Raw genomic sequence first — 27,152 nt, forward strand, 5'->3', positions numbered from 1 at the left:
CCTGCCTGTTAATTCATAATTTGCATTTGGCTCATGGGAACCAATTCTGTCATCGAGTGGTTGAGTCAAGCAATAACAACAATAAAGGGCACCCAAGGCGTTTCCCTGTAGTAGCCAATGGAGTGGCACAAATGTGTCACCAGAAAACAGTACTGTCCCCTCAAATGAATGTCCAGTATAGGCTCACTGCAAATGTGCTCACTGCAAATTAGATTAAATAGGAAGAAACATAATTTTGATTAACACTGGCCCGACATGATAACTATTTTAGAAACAAATATTTTATGAAAACATTTTTCACTCTGACAGATTGCTTTGAACAGTCTAAAAATAGATTCCTTGCATGGTGGAGCGGGTTGGAAGAGGGTGGGAATCCGACTGGGCTCTGTGTTATGTTAGAAAGGTGGAGGTTTACCGCCGTCTAAGGTAGTGTGTATGCATTGACATAAATCTTACCCGGATCTGCTTCCTGTGATGGAACAGCACAGAAGGAAGTCAGGGGTTCCTGGTCCTGCAGCGGTGAAGGGTGAAACATCAAGATACTGAAAACTGACTATGATCTACGCAAATACAACTGTATCTCAGGTACAGGGTAGAAACTAGTCAATAGTAGACTATGGTGTCTTATCCATCCATATATCATATAAACATTACTGAGAACATCATTTAGAAAAAATATTTAAACTATTTGAATCTGTTATATTTGTATGTCATCACCAGATATTTCCAGGCTATTTCCAGTGTTGATGCACTGGTAATGGCTTGATTGTTTTCCACTTCAACATTGGTAAAAACCTATAGGATTTGCATTTGCAACCTCCGCATTTTTGTACTTAAGAGTATTAACCAACTTGGCATTTTTGTACTTTTGTGTAAGAGTTATACATATGAATTCTAATTCATCATAATATATTTATTAACATCGTAGCATTTGGGAAGTGAGAACAACATCGTGTACCTGCTGCATTGGGACCTGGGACCCTGCGCTCATGTGCTGTTGGGGATTTTGGTCCCCCGCAGCGTACTTGTCCTGAGGCAACCCACGCACAGGGGCAGCTGGGGCAGCATCTGTGGCGGCTGACCAGTGCCTCCTGGTCCGACCTGTGGTAGACAGTCGGCACCGGAACATTAAAATGAATGATGAAGATCAACGCCATCCAGGAGAACCCCTCTCATCCTCTCTGCAAGTAACCAAGACTAATGAGGAGCACCTTGAACCAAAGGCTCATCCCTCCACGGTGCACAACAGAGCATTTCAGATGTTCCTTTCGACTTTGAACCTTTCCTTTACCTCCCATCTACAATGATGTTATTTTTGTTTGCAGCTATTTATTATTATGGGTGCTACCATTATTACAATTTCTGTCTTATTACCAATAGCACTATATCCCTAATACTATTGCTATTATTAGGACTGCTGTTATTATATCAGAGCTTCTCAATTTTTTTCTGTTACGCCCCCCTCGGAAGTTAACATTTCGCGCCCCCCCAACTCTCTGCCGCGACTGTAAATAGTATCATTTGTCTATAAAATTGTTATAAGTGACCTCTGCATAACATTGTATCCTTATTAACATTAAAGAAAACAAAAAAAGAAATATGGATCAACTTACAGCAAAGAATAACTTTATTAACATTGTTTTTTAGTCTGTAACAGAAAAGACTTAAAGTGCATCAATTTCCCTGAAATTTAAAAAAAAAATTCAATCCTTATTTAAAATGTAAAAATTTTTTGACCATTTGATACTGAAAAATAAAATGTAATATAATCAACAAATAATAATAAATTCAAATTGATCAGCAACATTAACTCAGGAGCACAATATATAAAACACTTTGACCTATAAAACAAATATGAATAAAACAATTTGTGCTGATTTTTTTTTATCAAAGTGAGGAAGTCAGGATTAATGGCTACAATGAGCACGTTTTGCAGTGCACAGCTTTTCGAAGCGGGGTTCGAAGCATGATCCTGCAACTCTCAGCTCCTGCTCAATGTTTAGCTGGGACCTGTACTTGGTCTTCAGTGCAGCAACAGCAAAGAAGCCAGTCTCACAAAGATAAGATGTTGCAAAAGGAAGAAGAAGGCCCATGGCCCTCTGCCCTAAGAGCGGATACTGCCTCTCTACACTCGCTGTCTGTGATGTGAACCTCAGTCTCGATGTGGAGTCAGACGTCATAGCAATGAACTGGTCCTCCTCTGCAGAGCTGAAACCAGTTGGAGCTGGTGCATTGAAAGGATCTCTCACCCAGTCATATTGGAAACTGTTTTCAGGGAAGTACTTTTTAAAGAATCCCATCAGTGATGAAATATGCTCCTTAATATATGGAATCAATGAGGTCGCATCATAGTCAGTAGTGTCAACAAATTCATGCAGGTTCTCGAATGAATCAGTATTTCCTTCATCAAGTCGCCTGCCCCACATTGCAAGCTTTCTAGTGAAAGAGCTGATCTTGTCTGTGACCTGAGGGAGGTGTTTATCTTTCCCTGGAAGCTGTAGATTTTGCTCATTTAGCTTTCCAAATATGTCACTCAGGTAGGCCAGTTTTGCCAGGAAGTTCTCATCACTAAATTTTTCTGTGCGGTCATACTTGTGCTCCTGCTCCAAAAACATTCTTATCTGCTCTCTGTGCTCAAAAACTCGGGACAAGACTTTTCCTGGTGACAGCCGCCTTGCTTCACTGTGAAACAGCACAGCTTGATGTTCGGCTCCCATCTCCTCACAGATCGCAGAGAAGACTCTTGTTTTTAGTGGTCTGGTCTTTATAAAATTTACTACACCTACAATGTCAGTCATAACCTCACTTAATTCAGAGGAATGGTGCCTTGATGCCAGTGCTTCTCTGTGTATAACACAGTGTGTCCACTCAGCATTAGGTGAGGGCTTCTTGATGAGTGCCCCAAGTCCTTTTCTCGTCCCTGCCATGGTCTGTGCACCATCAATGCAAACACCAATGCAGTTCTCCCACTTTAGCCCATCCTCAGTCAGGAAGCAGTCCAGCATTTTGAATAGCTCTTCAGCTGTGGCTCTATCTCTGACATATTTACAAAAAAGTAGATCCTCACACAGGGAGTTTGTCATGTCAAAATGTACATAAAGGATAAACAAACAGTCTTTGTTGCTGTCAGTTGCTTCATCAAACTGTGAGGCAAAACATTTGTCTTTGAGTTTATCTACCAGCTGTTCTTTAAGATCGTTAGCAATGTCATTTATACGTCTGGCGACGGTGTCATTGGACAGAGGGATGGTTTTTATTTTTATCCAGCATGACAGAGACCATGTCTAATGCTGCAGGCGGTACCAGCTGCTCTGCTATGGAGTGGGGTTTTTCGCACTGAGCAATTTGGTACGCCACCTTATATGATGCTTACAGTGCTCGCTGCTTTACTGAAGTAGCATTCACAAAGCGGGACGATTGTTGGCAATATTCGGCACGTTAACGCTGAAAAAACTCAAGCGGCTTATAGCGTGATTGGGGTGTAATGTCTTTAAGTGACGCCTTAATTTATTTGGCTTGATGCTGTCCGCTGCCAACTTCCTTAGACACAGTAAACATACCGCTCTTTCCTCGTCTCCCACCGTGGTCACAGTGAAGCCAAGCGCTACATACGCTTCGTCATATTTCCTCGTCTTAGCTTTCGGGAGACTTATGTTTGTCTCATTATCTCCGTCTCTCTCCGCCGTTCTTTTCATCCCTGTTAAATATTTTTCCATGGTGTCTCTTTAAGGGGTTGTTATCTGCACTTCATATCTCCTTCGTATATCCTGCTCTCCAGCTGTTCTCTTGTTCAGAGCAAAAAAAAACCCTACCTGCGGCAAAAAAAAGCATGTTCCCCGGGGTCACAGCGCGCCCCCTGGCATCGCTCCGAGCCCCCCCAGGGGGGCGCGCCCCACTATTTAAGAAACACTATATTATATAATTTAATCCCTAAAATCAAAAAATATTGGATGCTTAATCTTTGCAAACAGACTACTGAATTAAGATTAAAAAAAAAACATGGCTGCAGAACACTAAACCTTATCTAGTAATGAGTGAGTAAAGGCCTAGCCCTGTGACCGAACACCTTGTGTAGCCCCTCGCTGGCTGGGGTGGAGCTGGGTCCTCTGCCCAATGGCGGGGTGGTGGTCAGCATGGGCCTGGGAAGTTGGTAGTGCAGGCTGGTAGCAATTGTTTGTCACAAATTTGGTCTTGAGGTGAGTCTGACGCTCCACTTTTTTCAGAGCGCGGCCCACATAGATCCGCTTGCCATTCAACTCCTTGCCATTCAAATCATCTACCGCCTAAACAGAGAGAACCAAATCTTAATTACTGGTGACGTTCAAATGAGGAAACAGACAGCTCCTTTCTTGAAAAGGAAATTTGCAATTTATTCAGTTATTTCTTAACATATCTAGAAGTGTTTGCCTTGACATTCAAATTCTTAGGAGACCACAGCTCTTTGACGACACATCGACTGACCGAGTCAATCTTCTCATTATTTTCAGGAGAAGGTGAAAGACTTGAGCTTGAACTTAAGCTTGAGTAGTCAATCCATGTTCATGTAATCATGTTAGTGGGAATCTGTTTTGTCCATCACTGGTGTGCATGGTGTTGCTAATCTAAAAAATGGAATAACATTTTGCTCCCTCATTCCTCACCTGTTGCGCATCTTCATGCCTCTCGAATCGGGCAAACCCAAAGCCACGGGACTTTCCACTGTTGTTGGTCATGACACGGGTACTTATGGTGTTTCCTGAAAAGGAAACTCAGTTGAATGATTGTGTTTTATGAAACTTCCATCTTGAATATTATAGTATATTTCAGTTTGTTAAAAACATCACATCTACATCTATTATCCCCTTCCCTCATGCAGGAAATGTTTTTTTGGACCCTTCAAGATACATTCAACTAACCGTAATGGCTGAAGACCTCCCTCAGCTTCTCATCGTCTATGTCTTCTCCAAAGCCATTAATGTAGACATTTGTAAACTGAGCACCCAGCTCAGCATCACGTTCTTTGCGAGTTTTGAAGTGACCTATATATCTACATTATACAGGACAATTATCAACATTAATGAACAAAGACAAATAAAGTATTGGATCAACATCTTGAAGCATATAAATTGAGAGAATCCTCTCTTTGATATTTAGTGGTTATTGGTTATTTTTTGAGACTTGGCTCTTGAGGGGTGATTCAGTAAAAAGATGTGTTCAATTTCATGACTCTTCGTTCGTTTTATTAAGTTGGTATCATGTGCAAGTGAGGACTTCCGGGGAACCAGAGTTAGAAGAGTCGGTCGGCTCTGAGTTGTGAATGGAATTCTTACAGGAACCGTTTCTTTTTGCCGCAATTAGTCATTTAAGTGTAATGCAAAGTGTAAATGAGGGACATTTAATTATTATCAGTAATTCTACTCAGCTCACTTCTCACTCGCTGTTTCTCCCACTCTTTTTTGTATGTCCAGTCATAGAATGGAAACAAGGATCTGGTCAGCATGTAATTATGGTGTTAAACAATAACTTTAATAGAGCTTTTGCAAGGAAAAATACAATTAAAATCGTCAATGGGTCAGTTTCAAAGTTCATTTTGTGGCGTACTGGCAGTGTCAAAATGCAACTTTCAAAAAATAAGCTTCTACAGAACTTTCCTCTCATAACTATAGAGAGAGATGTGAAGTTATTCACTGTGAACATTTTCAAAGTTACGTTATTTCATGAGTCGAATACAAAGGATTTTAGTTAGTACACACACTCACACTTTCTGGTCATTGAACAGCATGCCATTCAATCTTTCAATGGCTCGTTCTGCTGCTTCCTGAGTCTCAAAGTGCACAAACCCGTAGCCTTTAGAGCCATTCTCGTCACAGACCACCTTGAAGAAACACAAGCCTCACACTCATGCAAAACCAATGTCGTGAAACTTTAGTAACCCACTCAACATTTTTTAAGGCTCCCTTCCCTTTTTCAAAGTCAAAATCAAATCATTCTATGACTTGGCAAAAAAAGAAAAGAAAAACCCTTCATCATTCTAGAACTGTACACTGTACCCTCTCAGAATACGTGAAATCTGTCCGATTTGGATCTGATCTGAAAAACATGGGGCAACGGGAATGACAATGGTAACGACATCGTCAAAGGTGTGTCAACTGGACGTGATATTTATTTCCTTCTCGATCTCTTGTATGTATGTATTTTTTTTCCTTTAATAAAAAGTAACTTGTCGTAAAAAAAATTAAAAACATGTTTTAAACTATTTTCATTTTAATAGTAATACATCTTTAATTGCCATATTCAAATGATCCAGTTGGCTAGAGCAAAACATATGTGTTTGGAATTAATGTATTTGTTCATGTTAAAGTAGTCAATTATCAATTAATTATTAATTTGCTCTTAAAAAGAAAGAAATCACCCATCCTTGCCTCAACCCAAAAGTTTTACCCAGGAAAAAATAACCCACAGTCCTCTACCTTGCAGGACAAGATGTTTCCAAAAACAGAGAAGATATTATACACGGCCTGGCTGTCGATAGACTTCTCAAGGTTTTTTATGAAGAGATTTCCAATACCACTCTCTCTGAGTGAGTCATGCTGGCTCCACATAATACGAACTGGCCTTCCCTTGATCACATCAAAGTTCATGGTGTCCAGTGCACGCTCAGCTGAAGGCAGAAGAGATGGTCAGGGTCAAAAGTCAGGGTTAATTAGAAATAATCCGTCAACATCTCATTTGTGGACGGCCAAAATACATTGCTTAAATCATGTTTAATTCATCCTTGGTTACAGAGGAAACACCAACTCCGCATCAAAAAAACTAAACGCAGTAAAAAAAAAAAAATTTAAAAAAAATTAGGGTAGGGTAAGTAAATTAGGGTTGGAACCTCCAATGTATATCACAATATAATACATTTACACACCCGCCTAAAATATGTCTGCAAAACAACCATGTTTTCATTATGGAATGGTATTGTGATCTATGAAAGAAAGTAACCACTTCTGCCCAAGACTTAACTAAACCTCGCCAATACCTGTAACAAGACAAACTAAGTTGAGTTCACTTTATTTGACATTCAAATAATTTTGGTGGAGGTATCCAATTGACATGTGACCCACCGCAGAAAAACCCGCTGTGTCGCGCATTTCTATAATTGCCAAGAGCCACCAAATATGTTGAAAAAAGCGTTCGAGAAGGAAAATTAAATTTTTCCTTTGTTCCTTTGTGATTTTTTTGTAATCTCAACGTATTTTCAAAACCGAGTTTGATTTATGAATAGTAGATAAATGTTAAACCGTCAAGTTAAATATTCCCGTTAGATTACATGGGGATACACAGCTCAGGTACCGAGACGCTGAACAGCGCAAGCGCTGATCGATGCTTTCCTTTAAAGCCACCGTCCAGGTGAAAATCCTTCCTCCATATTCCATGTGATGTGAAGTCAATGTGAAACCGTTTCGGGAGGGTTCAACCTTTAAATCTTACGTGTTTTGTATACACCTGGATTCATTGTTGCGTAGATGGCTGTGGTGGATGAGGAGCCCTGTGTCATGACACAGGGCTCCTCTCCTGACTGAGTGTGTGGATGGGGTTTTTAAACCTGATGCTTGTTAGCCCAACTAACAAGCATCAGGTGTGGCTACTTAAGCCACCCCATCCGCCACAGTTGTGTTTACCAATGAAGAAGAAAAGCTGACGTCACTTCCGTAAACAGATGGTTAAGGCACAGGGCGAGGAGCCTTTCGGTTTCACTTGTCTGTGAAAACTTTCATCTCCGTCTTTTTATGGATTACGAGAAGCAGGTGGCGGAAGCTCTAAATCATATCACCGACCTTAATCTGGCCAGTGTGATAGATCCTAGTCAGTGTAAGCAGCGCATACTGTACTTCACTTTCCGCAATGATAGTCAGTTCTCCGACAGCGGCGCCGAGAACGACAGCGATGCTGAATCAGAGCAAGTAGCAATGGACAAGATTCTCAAGTTTACCTCTAAATGCAGCCAGGGGCGAAAAGAAAAAGAAAAGAGGCCCCAAACAGGCTCTCAGAGTGTAGCTGGGTTAAGGTAGGATTGGGGTTAGCCCACATAACAACTCCAAGAACTCTAAGATGAACAAAGATGTTGTGTGCTGATGACGCTGTTCAACATTCCCTCAAAACACAAGAACAATGCAGAGATTGCTCCATTCAGCAGGGTGTCATGTGGCTTTGTTGGTCCTCCATTGATTTGCATTCTGGGAGCTGGATGAATGAAGTCAAGTGCGGGGAAATCTTTGAGGGTGATGATCTCAGAAACACAGTTTGTCACACCCTCGTCATTAACAAGTCATAGCTTTAAAAATATTTGCTTGATCCGCACAAGTGACGCCTTGTTTCAAAGCTCTGATTTTTCACTTTCAAATGATGTAAATAAAAAAGTCAAATGGCACCAAATGTACCTAAATTCTGCGGTGGGTCACATATGCAGACCCATGTTGCTATAATTGCAACAAAAGCATTTTTTGGAGAGGCGTAATATAGTTGTCTGAAGTCCAATGACAGGGGTGGCACTACCAGAAACCAGTCAAAGCTCTTCCATTTGGAGGGATAATCACGCGCAGGGGGAATAAGGTTACCTCACGATTGATTGTTCATCGTCTGTCGTTTTTTAGAATGACAGCCATTAAACGCCAATTTTAGTCAATATCTAATTGGTCACTTACCATCAGCTTGCTGCTGGAAGTTAACATAAGCATATCCCAAGGATTGCCAAGTGATCCTGTCCCGACACAAACGAATGGAGTGGATGGCTCCAGCAGGGCTGAATTTCTCATACAGCATGCCCTCTGTTACATCATGATGCAGACCCCCCACGTACAGGGAGGCCATAGGGTTAATGTAATCTCTTGAGGTCATTTTCATTGTCTATTGTGTTTTGTTGACCTTTCTCGATGAAAGTGAGTGAGTGAGGAAAATTAGTTTTTATTCTTCTTGTGGTGGCTCACATCCAATCTTAATATTGCACCACACTTTGCTGTAACTGGTTGTGTGTGTGTGTGTGTGTGTGTGTGTGTATACATGTGTGTATGTTTGTGTGACTGAAATCCAGCCCTTCTGCAGTCCTCAACCTCAGGTCCAAACCTCTTATAGTGGGAGAACATTCTATTAAAGCATTGTGACATCATTATGGCAGTATTCTAAACTAGGCAATTTAGGCTTTGAAAAAGTTGGCAAACAGAGGAGGGAAGAAGACACAAGAATACAGAGGATATAGCATACAGGAGAGACGTGGCAAAAAATGTGTATGAATTCTACGAGCCACAGTAAGAAAAGACAAGAAGAAATTAGATAGAAGGTAGCAGAAGACTAGATGAGGAAGAGAAGACAATTATATTTGCAGGAGCCTTTTGACATGGAAGGTCTTCAAGGGAACAAAGGATTGTAAGATTACCTGATTAAGGACAACAATTCAGGGATGAGCAGAAAATGTTTGCACGAGCAACCTGGATTGGGTAGCATCAAAATGTGGGCAATTTTGGTCTCTGACTCACAGTGCTAAGATCAAGCCAATAGCAGTCACAGTTTTGGCGGCTGGTGGTTGAGTGGCTAGCACTGCTGCCTGAGAGCAATCCGAATGCAAATGTCCACTAAAGGCGCAGAAACACGCCTAAGAGCACTCGAGAGAGGTGCAGCCTATCTCAAGTGACAAATACCACGATGACTTGAAAAATGGATGTCTAGCAGCTTTATTGGACTTGCACAGCCATAGACCTTTAAGCCACAAGAGCCAGAGACACTGAGCTACCCCAGAATCAAGCTTGTTTTTCTCAGTCTGCAACACAATGGTCATTTTTTTCTCCCATTTATGCAGGTTAGTAATATGTATTACTGATAATCAATTACTAACAGAAAAAAACACAATAACCCCCTCCCCACCAATGTCCAGGGACTCTCAAAAGAAGAAAAAGCTGCATTATTCTGTATGGCACGACAGAATAAGACAACATTGAAAAATATGCAGTGGAATGCAAAAGTTTGTGCACTCCAAAAGGATATTAGGTCAAAAAGGATATTACAATGAAGATCAAAGTAAATAGAAGCTGTCAAACATGACACCTTTCTTTAAAATGAAGCAAGATTATTTTTTATTTTAATAATTAACAGGCCCTGTGCAAAAGATTTGGAACCCTTTCCCGTTACCCGTTACTGTTTTGTAAGTTTGCAACTTAACCAGTTTGCAAATGCCTCCTGTAGCCAGTTAAGAGTATTTCAATACTTTTACTTGGGGATTGTTGTCCACTTTGCCTACTTGCAGAACAGTTGTTGTTTGGAATCCTTGCATGTATGACATCTTTGAGATCTGGTGCTCCCAGCTTCCACACAACCTCAAAGCATAAAGGATCCATGCTTGACAGTTGGCAAAGTGCCCTTCTTTACAAATACTTGATTATTGACCTTCTTCGCTTGTGACCCAAAGGTTCACTTTTGTTTTTTCAGACCCCAAGCACATTGTTCCAAAAGGCTTCTGGCTTCTCAAGGTTCTCTTTGGCGTACTTCAGACACTTGATTTTGGTTGTAGAAAGGCTTCCTTCTGGCAACTCTGCCATCAAGGTCTTTGTTGGCTAAAGTGCATTGTTTTATGTGGTTGTCCAACGAACAACTACACCTGTGTCCAGTGCTGTGTTCTGCAGCTTTTTTTCAGTGATATGTGGCTTCTTCTGAGCATTTCTCACCAGGCCAGTTTATCTGGAATCTCTCCTCGTCTTCCAGACCTCAATTTCTGATGATGTTTCGGACAAAATAGGTACATTCAAACATTGAGTTTTATTGTAGCCTTCTTGTTGGTGGAAGTGAACTATCTTCATTTGACATTCGAGGACATTTCCGGGGAGAGAAGCCCATGGTTGTCAACTCCAGAGAGAACAGCCACCACCGTATGAAAGGAGAAGGCAGGGAGTGACCTCAGAATAAATAGTTGAACACTGGAATCACATTCACCTGATGCTGAAGCTCTAAGAAGTAAAATCAAGCGTAGGCACTAGTAGTCATCTTTTAAAAAAAGTAACAATGAATGATACAGAAGGGTTCCCAAAGTTTTGCACAGGGTCTTTTTTAGCAGCTCCTAACTCTACAGGCACAGGCAGACCAGGCCCATGAGATTACTTAATGTCATGCATCTGAGTTGGCACAGAGCAACCAGACCTGCAGGATTTTAAATGAGAAAGATAATTGCTCAGACAGACTGCCTTGCAAATATGGAGAAAGCAGAGGTAACACTGCAGAAGGAAGTGCAGACACTGGACACATTAATTCTGGAAAAAAAAAAAAAAAAAGAAAAAAGCAAAAAGCAGACCACATGATAGCCTACCAATCTTTGCGAGCTGCATCAGCTGTTCAGAGGGCGACACCACGTTTTGGGGCTTGACCTCATTGATGAGGCTTTGGCAATATTGGTGTAGCCGTCACAGAGCAGCTGGCTGATGATCAGCTTGTTCAGGGGCTGTTGGTCCTTCAGCGACAACAGAAACGTTTATGTGTTCATTTCCCGGCTATTTGCGACTGCACTGCAATAACACATTTAAATGCAGACATCGTTGAAAGTTTATATGACGAAATGTCGGCCTAATTTTAAAAGATAAAAAATGTCAAACCCTCTCCAAGTTTAAATGGTAATATCTATTATTATTATTAATTATTATTATTATATTTATCAGTTGTTGAACGTGTATATGACGAAAGTATAAATGGCAATATCCATTATTATTATGATTATGATTATTAATAATTGTATTATTATTATTATTATTATTAATAATAATAATAATAATAATAATAATGATGATGATGATGATGATGATATTAATAATAATACTAAGTTGTTGAAAGTTTATATAATGTCAAACCCTCTCCCAAGTTTCCACAGGCCAAAGCATGCGCCGCTTTGTACTGAACACCGCAGTGTGGCCCGCAGGGGACAAACACAGACAGCGTTTGTCGGTTGCCCGCCTGCTTGTCTACCGCCATCTACTGGACGTAACGGGCACAGTTTGAAACACAAACAACATCAAGAGGAGCAATGGCGGGAGCAAGCACCACAGCGCCATCTGGTTGTCGTTTAGAAAACCGAGCATTCAAATATTAATATCTATTAATATATATTTTATTATGAGTATATATATTATATTATTATGATGATTATTATTAATATTATGATTATTAGTTATAATAATCATAATATTAATAATAATAATAACAAAAGTATTAATATGATGTGAGAATAATTAATAACATATATTAGCACAATTAAGAAATATTAATTACATACATTACATTATCATATATTGCTAATATGAGTTAATATAAGTAAAATATAGTCATAGTGATAATATGTAGTAATAGTAGTATTAATAATACAATATATAGAATAAATTATTTTTTTACTGTTGGACTGCTTATTGTATGCATATATTGTGAATTGAGTATACATTCCCCTCTCATTACTCTGTACGCTCTGTACTCTGTACTCTGTATGCTTCCCCCGTGAGTTTCTGCAACGCCTGAATTTCCCCTAGAAAGGTACCTGGTACTAGAAAGGTACCTGGTACTAGAAAGGTACCCGGTACTAGAAACCTAATGAAGTGGCCCCTGCACCCCTAGGGCAGCAGCCACATGTGATTTCTTTGTGATGTCATAGCTCTCCTCCAATCAAGCGTCAGCGTTTGAACGATGCTCTCAGTTTCCAACTGACAAATTACTGCGCTACCTCACTGACCGTTACCAAACATAACAGCAGAAAGACGTTGACGCCCGAGCAGCTTGGCACTTTCCAGCGTGGAGCACAGCAACAGAGAGATGGTGGTTTCCTTCATCAGCTACAAACTGTCTCAGCAGAAGAAGAAAGAAACAGTCTTTATTTGTCACACGACACTCCACAACACATGCTTGCACACACACACACACGCACACACACGCAAATGGCTCCTCTGCTTTTAACCCATCCTGGCTTGTCCTTCCTCTGGGGGCACAGCCAGGAGCAGTGGGCAGCATACGTGGACGCGCCCGGGGACCAGGTGATAAGTGTCCATCGCTGGTCAGACGATGATGGGTGCATGTTTTTGGGGGGGGTCCTTACTGACGTGAGGTGGAGGAAACCCCATGTGAGCACGGGGAGAACATGCAAACTCCACACAGAAAGGCTCCTGTTTTTGGAAGATAACCCGCCGGAGCACGGTGCCAACAGCGCCCCAGGCGGGAATCGAACCCAGGACCTTCTTGCTGTGAGGCAGCAGTGCAATGCACTGCGCCACCGTGCCACAGAACTATCCAACACTGCAGCTGGGCCCGGACAGCGCCAGTGAAAAGGCGCTTCGGGAGTCGGCGGACGAGTTTGAGCTGCACTATGTGCAGGCCTTCAGTGACATGTCGTCCCGGCTCCACATCACTCCCGCCACGGCCTACAACAGCTTTGAGAACACGGTGGACGAGGTGTTTCGGGACGGGATCAAGTGGGGACGCATCGTGGGCCTGTTTGCCTTCCGAGGTGCCCTCTGCGTGGACTGCGTGCAGAAGGACATGAACCACATGGTGCCCCGCATCGTAGACTGGATGACTATATGCCTGGACCACCACCTCCATCCATGGATCCAGAGTCAGGGAGGATGGGTGAGTACCTCCGCTTAAACAAAGTAACCTTGTTGCCTTCACATTTGGAGTAGGGACTTTGTTATTTCAACTAAGTTTGGGCCGGTGTCAACTGCTGACAAGCAGTCCACCAGGGGAATGCCTGGTACTCCCGGTGGCCAGTCCGCCCCTGCTTCTGACGCAAGTGAATGGATAAATCGTTATGCGCCAAAAATTGTTCTCAGTGAAGCCGCAACTAAAACAACTTTTTAATGTAGACAAAAAGCAAATTTCCCTGAAAAATGGTGTGATAGAAAGGTTGAGAACCAATGTCAATCCTAACAGCCAGTAAATGCTGATGTGTGCATACCAATAAACTATGAATTATACAATATAATAATGACATTATATAATATAACCTTGTTGCCTTAACATTTTCAGTAGGGACATTGTTATTTCAACTAATTCATTTATGGGTTTTGGAAAAAAAAAAAAAGAAACAGACCCGGTGTCAGTTGGTCCGGTTTCACCAACTGAAACCGGCCCATCTGACAAGCAGTCCACCAGGGGAATGCCTGGTACTCTCGGTGGATGGATGAATCGTAAGGCATCAAAAATTGTTCTGAATGAAGCCGCAACTAAAACAACTTTTGATTTTGTCATGTAGACAAAAAGCAAATTTCCCTGAAAAATAGTGTGACAGAAAGGGCGAGAACCAACGTTAATCCTAACAGCCAGTAAGTGGTGATGTGTGAATACCAATTGTTGGATAAAATTATATCCTCCTCGAAGGATCACCAATTGTTGGTCCGTTGTTGGAGTAAACCTTTCTTAACCCTGTTTTAATCAATTACTAAACTTCTGCTTATTAATTCAAGTATGATAATCATTACAACCTGTTTCGATCAATTACTAAACTTCTGTTGATCAATTCAAGTATAACCATTACCTTCGAGGTTCTCCGCGTGTTCGTTGATGGGTTGAGTAGGAGCGTCAATCAGAGGACATAACACGACTTTAGGAGTTAGTCATATTTATTGTCAGGCAGAATCAAAAAGTGCAGGATTGGAACGAGCCTGGGCTCCAGGAGCCGAGCTCAGCCAGGTCTGAGCCCAGCCAGTGGAAGCCCCGATCCTTCTTCCCTCGGTCCTAATATAGTCCAATGTACGCAAGTGGTCACAAAAGGACATATGGATCACAAAGAACAATGTACGTGTAGAACATCATGAACAACATGAACGCAAGCGGAAAGTACAGCAACATGTGCGCGACTGGTCACAAAAGGACATTTCCAACCAGAGGCGCCATATTATTTCTAACAATCCCCCCTTTGACCTCATTAAACATGAGGTCAATCTCAAACAGTAATCAAAATATGTATGAATAAAGGGGAAGAAGGTAAATAAAACATAAAAGTGTCCAACACAGACTGGTCGACCCATCGGATCCGACAGCTGGACCTTTCCCTACCTAATAGAATCTTACCCTAACACGAGAAATAAAATATAAAACATTGAACTTCTTCCCAGATAACATTTAAAACAAACAAAAAACAATTCTGACAGTGAAACAATTCTGACGGTGCATGGCTCCAGGAGTGATTGGCAGGGAAAACCTCATTTGTCTCAGCAGGAAAACCTGCCAACATCCGTATTATTGAACGTGCGGATGGCATTCACTAACCACCTGGACCATTTACAATAAAAGAGCAAACAAAAGTACAGAGTAATTTCTTAGGAGCAATGTCTGCCTGGGTGTGATACTGGATCTGGCAGCTTTTTAGCTCTTAACCTCATGCGAGGTGTGCTGACTCCACTGTTTAGATCTTTCTCTCTTGAACCCTGGTCAACTAGATAACAGAGCGGGTGGTCGTCTGAACCACTCGGAAGGGTCCGGTCCACCTGGCCTCGGTCCACTTCTTTTTCATCGCTTACAGCCAGACCCCGTCGGAGACTCTTAGAGCCTTACCCGACGGTGGGTTGATTCGCTCTCCAGCGTGGTCCTGTATCTTTGAGGAGAGAGAGAGAGACTACCAGAACAGTTAGGATACCATAGTACACCACGCGGGTGAGGTCCAAGGGCGGGTGAGGTCCAAGGACAGTAAAGGGAGAGTTAAGGGTGAGGTCCAGGGGCGCCCCCCTTAGACCAAAACCTACACACACACAGTTTTAGAGCCATGGAAATCAGACCTTCAGAGAAAAACTAGAAGAGGATCCATATGATCCGCCATATTTATACTATATCTATGATAAAAATAAAAACTTTGAAACATCCAAATAAAACGGGAGTGTGTAGTCTGGGACGGCGAGGCTGAGCGAGTGTTAAGAATACCTCGCTGTTAAATGTGGTGCTAAAGTATTAGATTACACTTTAGGACTGTTCCTAACTAAGGACCCCCACCAAAAACATGCACCCATCATCGTCTGACCAGCGATGGACACTTATCACCTGGTCCCCAGGCGCGTCCACGTATGCTGCCCACTGCTCCTGGCTGTGCCCCCAGAGGAAGGACAAGCCAGGATGGGTCAAAAGCAGAGGAGCCATTTCACCGGCCACCATCAAAGCATGTGTGTGTGTGTGCAAGCATGTGTTGTAGTGTGGTGTGTTGCGTGACAAATAAAGACTGTTTCTTCTTCTTTTCTTTCTAACTTGTTGAAAAATAATCGAGTCACATTGAATTTGAATGTTAGGAATAACTTGCTGTTAAATGTGGTCGCGAGTAATCAAATAGGGCGTAGCACTGCAGTTGGTTCTAAGTTTGCAATGAAAGCGTCATGGTAAACAAGATCTGGGGTCGTTTAGGGTGACGTGGTATGGGTCTTTTGGTGGGACGAAGGGTCGAATGGACTGTAACCAGGGTTTCCATTTGGTGTACAGGGAAAGTATTCCTCTTTTTTCAAGCGTCTCTGGGCATACTCTGCCCCAGTATACATCTTCTTGTTTTCTTTTGTTCTCCGAGGCCTGGTTGGCCTTCACAAACTTCTTCATTAATTTATCTGCAAGTCTCAATCGTTCCCCCACTAACTGTTGTACCACCTTTTCCAATTTAAGGCGGCTGCCAGCTTTTGCTCCAGTTATGCTTTCAGCGGTGATCCCTGCTGTGCTGCCGGGGGATGCTTTGGCATATGACGATAGATTGCCATTCTTTTTGCCGCATCTTTGTGATCTTTTTTCGCTCGGGCCAAATCATCAACTGCTTGTTTATATACAGTGTAAAATGCCTGGCACAATGCTTTTATTTCGGTCTCTTTATCATCGTCCGGGGGTAAAATATTTTTGTCCCGTAACTCATTTTTTAATGATGTCAATTGGAATTCTTTTTTATAGTCCCTTTATTACTTCCCATTTTTCTCTGAATGTTTCCATGGTCATATTTTACGAAATTACTGATCAAACGTCCTTAAAAAGGCTCATATGTTTTATCGAATGTATAAAGGTCCTGTAAACAGCTCATATATTTTTTATCAATCAAATTTATAAACGTCCTGTAAAAGTCTCATATTTTTATCAAACGTCCTTAAAGAAAGGCTCATCCGTAAACAGGCTCATATATATATTTATTACTAGAGGGGCAAGAAATGTTTTTCACCTCATATATATTAACTGCCACAAGTTTTAAAATTTATACACGTGATCAACAGACAATGTATGGTCGCGCTGCCCTATTTGGGGACCTAGTCGGCAAGCTTCTACAGATTGTTAGGGAAAACTGCAGCTGACTACTGGGGGTTCTATCCCAGTCCCACAAATAGTTTTAATACATGTCCGTCTATTTCACCACCACCCCACTGTTATCCCACACAGACTTTTCCTTTTATTCCTCGTATGATTTATTCAATAGAAAAAATCGCTCTGGGAATTTCGAGAAAAGGACCCTCCCCACAATATTAGACATAAACATACACACACAAAGTCTCTATCACACACGCACAATCTATTTTACGACACAAACATACACACACGCCGGCAACCTTATTCACATGAATTGGGTCTTTAACCCCTAAATGCTTGGCTTATTTACTAAAAATAATGCCGGGGAATGGTCGGCTTACCGAACTATGACAGGACTGTCAGGACAGTCGCTCGTTATCTGTCTAATGCGTTTACCTAAAATTTATCAGTCATTTACCTAATAATGACAACCTGGTTTATTTAATCATTTACCTAACTCTGACAGTCCTGTCTTTACGCGACATGACGCAACGGCCTGGCCTTTTTGTTCTAGAAACGCCGGGACTGTCTGTCGCTGCCTGCATATCGAATTATGACAACCTAGTTTCTGTTCGAATTATGACAAAAAACAGTCGAATTGTGACAACCTAGTTTCTTGAATTATGACGAAAAACAGTCACCTGGCGTCATTTACCTAATTATGACAGTCTTGAACAGACTGTCCAAAGGCAAGAGAGCCGAGAGAGAGAGAGGAGGAGGGCAGTGGACCAGTTGAGGGCCGATTAGGTCACAAGGAGGAGGAGAGAAAAACCAAAAATGTGGATTGAATCAACACAATAAACTATGAAGTTATAATCACAAAAAAAAAAAAAAGTTGTTAAGTTACAAAGTTTTAAGTTCTTTGTTCTGTCCTTCCTGTCACTGTCCAAATGAAATAGACAAACACCCAAACTGACAAAATTATGTTGTGCACAGGTTGAATCAAGATGTTTAGCACGTGCAAGTAGCCTTGTTCTCTTTGACTCTTTGAGCAAAACATTTTGAGCTCCAAGTTGAGTGCCAACGTTCCTTGACATTCAAAGTTGTTCAAGCGTTTTTGCTGAAGTTAGTTGAACCGACTCAAACAAATGAATTTCACATGAATCAATTGCTGTATGACACTCAAGACACAACCACTGTGGACACTGCTGCTGGCTATGTAAAACTATATTTCATTCTAATCTTCTTTCCTCTGTCCGTCTTGTGATCATCATGACAGGACCACTTTGCGGAGGTATTCGGCGGAGATGCAGATGCTAAAGCCAGGTGGTGGAGTTTAAGAAGATGGATGCTGGTCGGGGTAGTGCTACTCGTGGAAGCATATTTGACGTGCTCATTGTGAAGAATGGGCATGAGAGCAGAGGACAATGATTACTGATTGTTACCAAACATAACAGCCGAAAGACGTTGACGCCCGAGCAGCTTGGCACTTTCCAGCATGGAGCACAGCAACAGAGAGATGGTGGTTTCCTTCACCAGCTACAAACTGTCTCAGCAGAACTATCCAACACTGCAGCTGGGGCCAGAGAGCGCCAGTGAAAAGGCGCTTTGGGAGTTGGGCGGACGAGTTTGAGCTGCACTATGTGCAGGCCTTCAGCAACATGTCGTCCCGGCTCCACATCACTCCCGCCACGGCCTACAACAGCTTTGAGAACGTGGTGGACGAGGTGTTTCGGGACGGGATCAAGTGGGGACGCATCGTGGGCCTGTTTGCCTTCGGAGGTGCCCTCTGCGTGGACTGCGTGCAGAAGGACATGAACCACATGGTGCCCCGCATCGTAGACTGGATGACTATATGCCTGGACCACCACCTCCATCCATGGATCCAGAGTCAGGGAGGATGGGTGAATACCTCCGCTTAAACAAAGTAACCTTGTTGCCTGAACATTTTGTGTAGGGACTTTGTTATTTCAACTAAGTTTGGGCCAGTTTGGGCTGGTGTCAGTTGGCCCAACTGACAAGCAGTCCACCAGAGGAATGCCTGGTACTCCCGGTGGCCAGTCCGCCCCTGCTTCTGACACAAGTGGATGGATAAATCCTTATGTGTCAAAAATTGTTCTGTATGTAGCCGCAATTAAAACAACTTTTGATTTAGTCATAAAGACAAAAAGCTAATTTCCCGAAAAAATTGCGTGAATGAAAAGCTGAGCACCAAAGTCAATCCTAACAGCCAATAAACTATGAATTATATAATTATATTATATAATATAACCTTGTTGCCATAACATTTTGAGTAGGGACTTTGTTATTTCAACTAATTCATTTAAATTGGGTTAGGCAAACAGAGAAAAGAAACCGACCCGGATTCAGTTGGGCTGGTTTGGGCCGGTGTCTGGTGGCCAACTGACAAGCAGTCCACCAGGGGAATGCCTGGTACTCCCGGTGGCCAGTTTGCCCCTGCTTCTGACGCAAGTGGACGGATGAATCGTTATGGGTGAAAAGTTGTTCTGAATTAAGTTGCAACTAAAACAACTTTTGATTTCATCATATAGACAAAAAGCTAATTTGCCGAAAAAATAGTGTGATAGAAAGGCTGAGAGCCAAAGTCAATCCTAACAGCCAGTAAGTGGTGATGTGTGCATACCAATAACAATGAATTTATAATCACAACAACAAAACTTTTTTTTGTTAAATTACAAAGTTTTAAGTTCTTTGTTCTGTCCTTCTTGTCACTGTCCAAATGAAATAGACAAACACCCAAACTGACAAACTAATGCTGTGACCGGGTTGAATCAAGATGTTTAGCACATGCAAGTAGCCTTGTTCTCTTTGACTCTTTGAGGAAAACATTTTGAGTTTCAAGTTGAGTGCCAACGTTCCTTGACATTCAAAGTTGTTCAAGCGTTGTTGCTGAAGTTAGAAACCTAATGAAGTGGCCCCTGCACCCCTAGGGCAGCAGCCCCATGTGATTTCTTAGTGATGTCATAGCTCTCCTCCAATCAAGCGTCAGCGTTTGAACGATGCTGTCAGTTTCCAACTGACCAATTACTGCGCTACCTTACTGACCGTTACCAAACATAACAGCAGAAAGACGTTGACACCCGAGCAGCTTGGCACTTTCCAGCGTGGAGCACAGCAACAGAGAGATGGTGGTTTCCTTCATAAGCTACAAACTGTCTCAGCAGAACTATCCAACACTGCAGCTGGGGCCGGACAGCGCCAGTGAAAAGGCGCTTCGGGAGTCGGCGGACGAGTTTGAGCTGCGCTATGTGCAGGCCTTCAGTGACATGTCGTCCCGGCTCCACATCACTCCCGCCACGGCCTACAACAGCTTTGAGAACGTGGTGGACGAGGTGTTTCGGGACGGGATCAAGTGGGGACACATCGTGGGCCTGTTTGCCTTCGGAGGTGCCCTCTGCGTGGACTGCGTGCTGAAGGACATGAACCACATGGTGCCCCGCATCGTAGACTGGATGACTATATACCTGGACCACCACCTCCATCCATGGATCCAGAGTCAGGGAGGATGGGTGAGTACCTCTGCTTAAACAAAGTAACCTTGTTGCCTGAACATTTTGAGTAGGGACTTTGTTATTTTAACTGAGTTTGGGCCGGTGTCAGTTGGCCAACTGACAAGCAGTCCACCAGGGGAATGCCTGGTACTCCTGGTGGCCAGTCCGCCCCTGCCTCTGACGCAAGTGGATGGATGAATCGTTATGTCTCAAAAATTGTTCTGAATGAAGCTGCAACTAAAACAACTTTTGATTTTGTCATAACACAAAAAGCAAATTTCATGAAAAAATAGTGATAGAAAGGCTGAGAACCAAAGTCAATCCTGACAGCCAGCAAGTGGTGATATGTGCATACCAATAAACTATGAATTTATAATCACAACAAAAAAAATAATAATTTGTTGAATGTTAGAAAAATTTTAAGTTCTTTGTAGTTTTTTGACGAACTTCTTTGAAGTTTGTTGTTCTTCTTGTCACTGTCCAAATGAAATAGACAAAAACCCAAACTGACAAACTAATGTTGTTCACAGGTTGAATCAAGATGTTTAGCACGTGCAAATAGCCTTGTTCTCTTTGACTCTTTGAGCAAAACATTTTGAGCTCCAAGTTGAGTGCCAACGTTCCTTGACATTCAAAGTTGTTCAAGCGTTGTTGCTGAAGTTAGTTGAACTGACTCAAACAAATGAATTTCACATGAATCAATTGCTGTATGATACTCAAAATACAACCACTGTGGACACTGCTGCTGGCTATGTAAAACTGTATTTCATTCTAATCTTCTTTCCTCTGTCCGTCTTGTGATCATCATGACAGGACCACTTTGCGGAGGTATTCGGCGGAGATGCAGATGCTAAAGCCAGGTGGTGGAGTTTAAGAAGATGGATGCTGGTCGGGGTAGTGCTACTCGTGGAAGCATATTTGACGTGCTCATTGTGAAGAATGGGCATGAGAGCAGAGGACAATGATTACTGATTGTTGCCAAACATAACAGCCGAAAGACGTTGACACCCGAGCAGCTTGGCACTTTCCAGCATGGAGCACAGCAACAGAGAGATGGTGGTTTCCTTCACCAGCTACAAACTGTCTCAGCAGAACTATCCAACACTGCAGCTGGGGCCGGACAGCGCCAGTGAAAAGGCGCTTCGGGAGTCGGCGGACGAGTTTGAGCTGCGCTATGTGCAGGCCTTCAGCGACATGTCGTCCCGGCTCCACATCACTCCCGCCACGGCCTACAACAGCTTTGAGAACGTGGTGGACGAGGTGTTTCGGGACGGGAACAAGTGGGGACGCATCGTGGGCCTGTTTGCCTTCGGAGGTGCCCTCTGTGTGGACTGCGTGCAGAAGGACATGAACCACATGGTGCCCCGCATCGTAGACTGGATGACTATATGCCTGGACCACCACCTCCATCCATGGATCCAGAGTCAGGGAGGATGGGTGAGTACCTCCGCTTAAACAAAGTAACCTTGTTGCCTGAACATTTTGTGTAGGGACTTTGTTATTTCAACTAAGTTTGCACTGGTTTGGGCTGGTGTCAGTTGGCCCAACTGACAAGCAGTTCACCAGAGGAATGCCTGGTACTCCCGGTGGCCAGTCTGCCCCTGCTTCTGACACAAGTGGATGGATGAATCGTTATGTGTCAAAAATTGTTCCGGATGTAGCCGCAATTAAAACAACTTTTGATTTAGTCATAAAGACAAAAAGCTAATTTCCCGAAAAAATTGCGTGAATGAAAAGCTGAGCACCAAAGTCAATCCTAACAGCCAATAAACTATGAATTATATGATCTAATAATTATATTATATAATATAAACTTGTTGCCATAACATTTTGAGTAGGGACTTTGTTATTTCAACTAATTCATTTAAATTGGGTTAGGCAAACAGAGAAAAGAAACCGACCCAGATTCAGTTGGGCTGGTTTGGGCCGGTGTCTGGTGGCCAACTGACAAGCAGTCCACCAGGGGAATGCCTGGTACTCCCGGTGGCCAGTCCGCCCCTGCTTCTGACGCAAGTGGATGGATGAATCGTTATGCGTCAAAAATTGTTCTGAATGAAGCCGCAACTAAAACAACTTTTGATTTTTTGATTAATGTAGACCAGGGGTCTCAAACTCGCGGCCCGCGAGGCTCGCGGGACGATATTTTGTGGCCCCCTACTTAACATCAAAGTTTAGTGTTAGTCCGGCCCACGCGTTTAATCACACGCACCTTTTTGCCGAGTCGTTGTGCGAGTCGTTGCCCTGGGCGTTTAATATATTTTTTATCACTCATGGGCTACCATAGCTCAGGCTCGTAACAGCTTCCGGTGGTGTTTGTTGACAAGTTAGCCAACGCGTCAGTCACTTGGTTGAAACGTGATTCCCGAGTGGCACTAAATGGAAGGAAAATATATCCTGTCACCCAGTGCAAGGTAAAGAGGACTTAGGATGTGGGCGGACTCAACAAGAGTAATCAGTGACCTAATAAAGACAGCACAGTGTTGCAATAGGAAAGGGAAAAGAAGTTGTACTTTTTTTTGGAATACTTGAAACCCTTTCTTTGTCGAATACTTAATGCGGCCCAGCCTCACCCAGACTCTACCTCCAGCGGCCCCCAGGTAAGTTGAGTTTGAGACCCCTGATGTAGACAAAGAGCACTTTTTCCTGAAAATTAGTGTGATCGAAGGGCCGAGAACCAAAGTTAATCCTTACAGCCAGTAAGTGGTGATGTGTGCATACCAATAAACTATGAATTTATAATCACAACAAAAAAAATTTGTTAAATTACAAAATTTTTATTTCTTTGTTCTGTCCTTCTTGTCACTGTCCAAATGAAATAGACAAACACCCAAACTGACAAACTAATGTTGTGCACGGGTTGAATCAAGATGTTTAGCACGTGCAAGTAGCCTTGTTCTCTTTGACTCTTTGAGCAAAACATTTTGAGTTCCAAGTTGAGTGCCAACGTTCCTTGACATTCAAAGTTGTTCAAGCGTTGTTGCTGAAGTTAGTTGAACCGACTCAAAAACATGAATTTCACATGAATCAATTGCTGTATGACACTCAAGACACAACCACTGTGGACACTGCTGCTGGCTATGTAAAACTGTATTTCATTCTAATCTTCTTTCCTCTGTCCGTCTCGTGATCATCATGACAGGACCACTTTGCGGAGGTATTCGGCGGAGATGCGGTTGCCAAAGCCAGGAGGTGGAAGGAGAGTTTAAGAAGATGGACGCTGGTCGGGGTCGTGCCACTCACGGGAGCATATTCGACGTGCTCATTGTGAAGAATCAGCATTAGAGCAGAGGACAATGATTACATGATTCTATTTGACATACATTTTGTGATAAATATTTATTGATCATCATTATTTATTTTTCTGTTTTGGAATGCCTTGTTCTCTTTTTGCCGTTTGTACAGTTTTTTGCATGTTTCAAATATATATATTTTAGAAATGTCGTTTTTGATATCCTCTTTGATCTGCGATACTATTTTAAGAAGAGGAAGAACACAAGTACAGAAGGTTTACATTCGGTGGTGAGGTAACATCTCTGAACTACTACAATTCAAGTTCAAGAGATTATTATACGGTCATACATATGCAGTGAAATGTCCCTTTGGGACTCTGCAATTTCTCTAGTTGTTAATGTGCCTTATTACTTAGGGGAAGAAATGTTTGGGGTTTTTTCCCCTTTAAATTAACTACAGCATTGCTCTGTACGTTTAAATATTTTATTATATAATTGTAGATCCAGAATCACGACTGTGGCACTGCCCCCGCAAACACCTCGTATCAATTACGCACATTTCAATATTTTTTAGTATTTTTAGAGCTTATTGTGCGTAATCAGTTCTGCACAAGTACAATCAATGCGTCAAGTGGAAATTTCAACACACAGTTCCAGTTCAGCTTTTATTTGTGTTGAGTTAATGCTGCAATCTTCACACCTCTTTAATTTTGAACATTGGGATGCTTTGAGCAATAATGGCTACGTGAAGATGATGTCACACCATCTCTTACTGAAGAAGGTTAGAAGAGGTTTCACACATTTAAGTAGTGTAAAGCAATAAATGCTTACAATCTATCAACAATGTATCTGACAGAATCTCAATACAAATATGATGTTAAGTGTGCACACACACGCACACAGGTCCAGCACACTTGCAATTTCACCAGGAATTTTTACAAAGGTGCTGAGCTACACCTAGTTTTCGAGCCACATATGTTGCTATTGGGGAAAACTTAATTGTCACGGAAACACATATGAGGGGAAGTGCCCAAAAGCCCCCCCCTCGGTAGCTGTGGCAACCGGTGAGCAGCATCGGATGTCTGTGACGTCACAACTATCCACTATAAAGCTGAGTGTTGACACGGTGAGTAGGGAGGACACAGGTTGAGTGCAGCAGCAGCTGTTATCAGTCACACATGCACACATGCAATGTCGTTTTTAGTGACAGAAGAGGGCATTAACGCAATATTACAATTGGATGCGAGCTGGACGCAAGAAGGCGGCGGAGGAGCCATTTCAACTATATTTAACGAGCCAATGTGTTACAAAGTTGTTTGTTGACAGTTTAAAAAAAAGGAAAAAGATTTGGAACCCTTTCAGTTACTGTTTTGTAAGTTTGCAAATGCCTCCTGTAGCCAGTTAAGAGTGTTTCAGTGTTTTATTTGGGGATTTTTGTCCACTTTGCCTACTTGCGGAACACTTGGTGGTTTGGAATCCTTGCATGTATGACATCTTTGCGCTCCCAGCTTCCACACAACCTCAAAGCATAAAGGATCCACCCCATGCTTGACAGTTGGCAAAGTGCCCTTCTTTACAAATACTTGATTATTGACGTTCTTCACTTGTGACACAAAGGTTCACTTTTCTTTTTTCAGACCCCAAAGCGCATTGTTCCAAAAGGCTTCTGGCTTCTCAAGGTTCTCTTTGGTGTACTTCAGACGCTTGATTTTGGTTGTGGTTGTAGAAAGGCTTCCTTCTGGCAACTCTGCCATCAAGTTCTTTGTTGGCTAAAGTGCATTGTATTATGTGGTTGTCCAACGAACAACTACACCTGTGTCCAGTGCTGTGTTCTGCAGCTTTTTTTCAGTGATATGTGGCTTCTTCTGAGCATTTTTCACCAGGCAAGTTTATCTGGAATCTCTCCTCGTCTTCCAGACCTCAATTTCTGATGTTTCGGACAAAATAGGTACATTCAAACATTGAGTTTTATTGTAGCCTTCTTGTTGGTGGAAGTGAACAATCTTCATTCTACATCCTCGGACTTTTCCGGAGAGAGAAGCCCATGGTTGTCAACTCCAGAGAGAAAAGCCACCACCGTATGAAAGGAGAAGGCAGGGAGTGACCTCAGAATAAATTAGAATGAACACTGGAATCACGTTCACCTGATGCTGAAGCTCTAAGACGTAAAATCAAGCGTGGGCACTAGTAATCATCTTTTAAAAAAATGCAACAATGATACAGAAGGGTTCCCAAACTTTTTCACAGGGTCTTTTTCCTTTTTTTACTGTGTAGAAACTGTAAGAACTTGAAATGGCTGTAGGTACCTTTTGCAAACTCTTTCTTTTTGAGCCAACCCAAAATTGGCAATATTTCGGCGTCTGTCTGCTTAAAAGGCAACACATTTACAGATGTGACTTTTTCCATTGTTCTTTTGAATGAAGGCAGTCTGCGCGAGTGCAGCCATTTTTGTGTTTTCCCAGACTCTCAGTTGCCTCTTGCTCCCACACACTTGTTTATTTGATGAATGCATAATATCGGTTCAGTGCGGTACCTGTTGGTACTGCTGGTACCTAGTACTGTCCTGTGTTTATATTCTGTATTGACTTGGTACCAAAACATCTCTTCTGGTGACATCCATATATTACATCCAAGTTCTCATCAGTAAATTGTTAAACCGTCCTGTGCCAACTGAGACACAGAGGGAGGTGTCATATAAAAATCTGAAAATATAAAATGATTCTTGAAACTCAGCATTAGCCAGAACTTTCTACCACAAAAACCTATGGTGTGTCATTTGTCTTCCTGAGTAAGCTGTTAATCATTTGGAAGGTGTCTGTTTACTTCCATTTTTTAGTCCAAGCAGATTTAAAAAGTCTACCTGGTTCATATGAATGCCCGCCATTGAATGTATAATACCACACTTCTGCTGTCTTTTATTTCATGCTGTCGGTTTGCGTTTGGCTTGTGGTGCCACCACCACAAGAGGTTAAGGGCTAACCAATTCAGCTCTGTGCACAATAAACTGCAAGGCTCGTCCCTGTATCAGCCAATCAGAGCGGCAAAAATTCCATAATACACTACTATAATATATAGTAACTGAAACTGAAACACCGAAAAATCACAAAAAGGAAAACAGGAAAGCCTTGTTTCTACCCTGGGCACAGATTAACCCATTAACACAATTAACAGAAATTAAACAAATTATAGT

At 42.2% G+C, this 27,152-nt stretch overlaps 3 protein-coding genes and 1 pseudogene across 4 annotated transcripts; 3 read left to right on the forward strand and 1 right to left on the reverse strand.

The window, feature by feature from the left end:
- Positions 1 to 4,046: 4,046 nt before the first annotated feature.
- On the reverse strand, positions 4,047 to 8,838 carry LOC307231901 (polyadenylate-binding protein 1-like; the record flags this gene model as incomplete). Its single annotated transcript, XM_080002778.1, has 6 exons — positions 4,047 to 4,283; positions 4,641 to 4,735; positions 4,896 to 5,026; positions 5,739 to 5,854; positions 6,450 to 6,640; positions 8,673 to 8,838. 6 exons carry the CDS (start codon positions 8,836 to 8,838, stop codon positions 4,047 to 4,049), a joined length of 936 nt encoding a protein of 311 aa, XP_079858904.1.
- A 9,880-nt stretch (positions 8,839 to 18,718) lies between these two features.
- Positions 18,719 to 19,142, forward strand: LOC307231902 (bcl-2-like protein 1; annotated as a pseudogene). Its single transcript has one exon. The product of its transcript is annotated as a bcl-2-like protein 1 (transcript).
- Positions 19,143 to 20,240: 1,098 nt separating this feature from the next.
- On the forward strand, positions 20,241 to 20,768 carry LOC307231903 (bcl-2-like protein 1; the record flags this gene model as incomplete). The annotated part of the gene is made up of 2 exons (XM_080002779.1): positions 20,241 to 20,245; positions 20,330 to 20,768. The coding sequence occupies 2 exons, from the start codon at positions 20,241 to 20,243 to the stop codon at positions 20,766 to 20,768; spliced, it is 444 nt and encodes a 147-aa protein (XP_079858905.1).
- A 996-nt stretch (positions 20,769 to 21,764) lies between these two features.
- Positions 21,765 to 24,000, forward strand: LOC307231904 (bcl-2-like protein 1; the record flags this gene model as incomplete). The annotated part of the gene is made up of 2 exons (XM_080002780.1): positions 21,765 to 22,169; positions 23,872 to 24,000. 2 exons carry the CDS (start codon positions 21,765 to 21,767, stop codon positions 23,998 to 24,000), a joined length of 534 nt encoding a protein of 177 aa, XP_079858906.1.
- Between the last annotated feature and the right edge of the window lie 3,152 nt (positions 24,001 to 27,152).

This window comes from Zeus faber (assembly GCF_960531495.2).
Source record: "Zeus faber genome assembly, chromosome: 6".
NCBI lineage: Eukaryota > Metazoa > Chordata > Actinopteri > Zeiformes > Zeidae > Zeus > Zeus faber.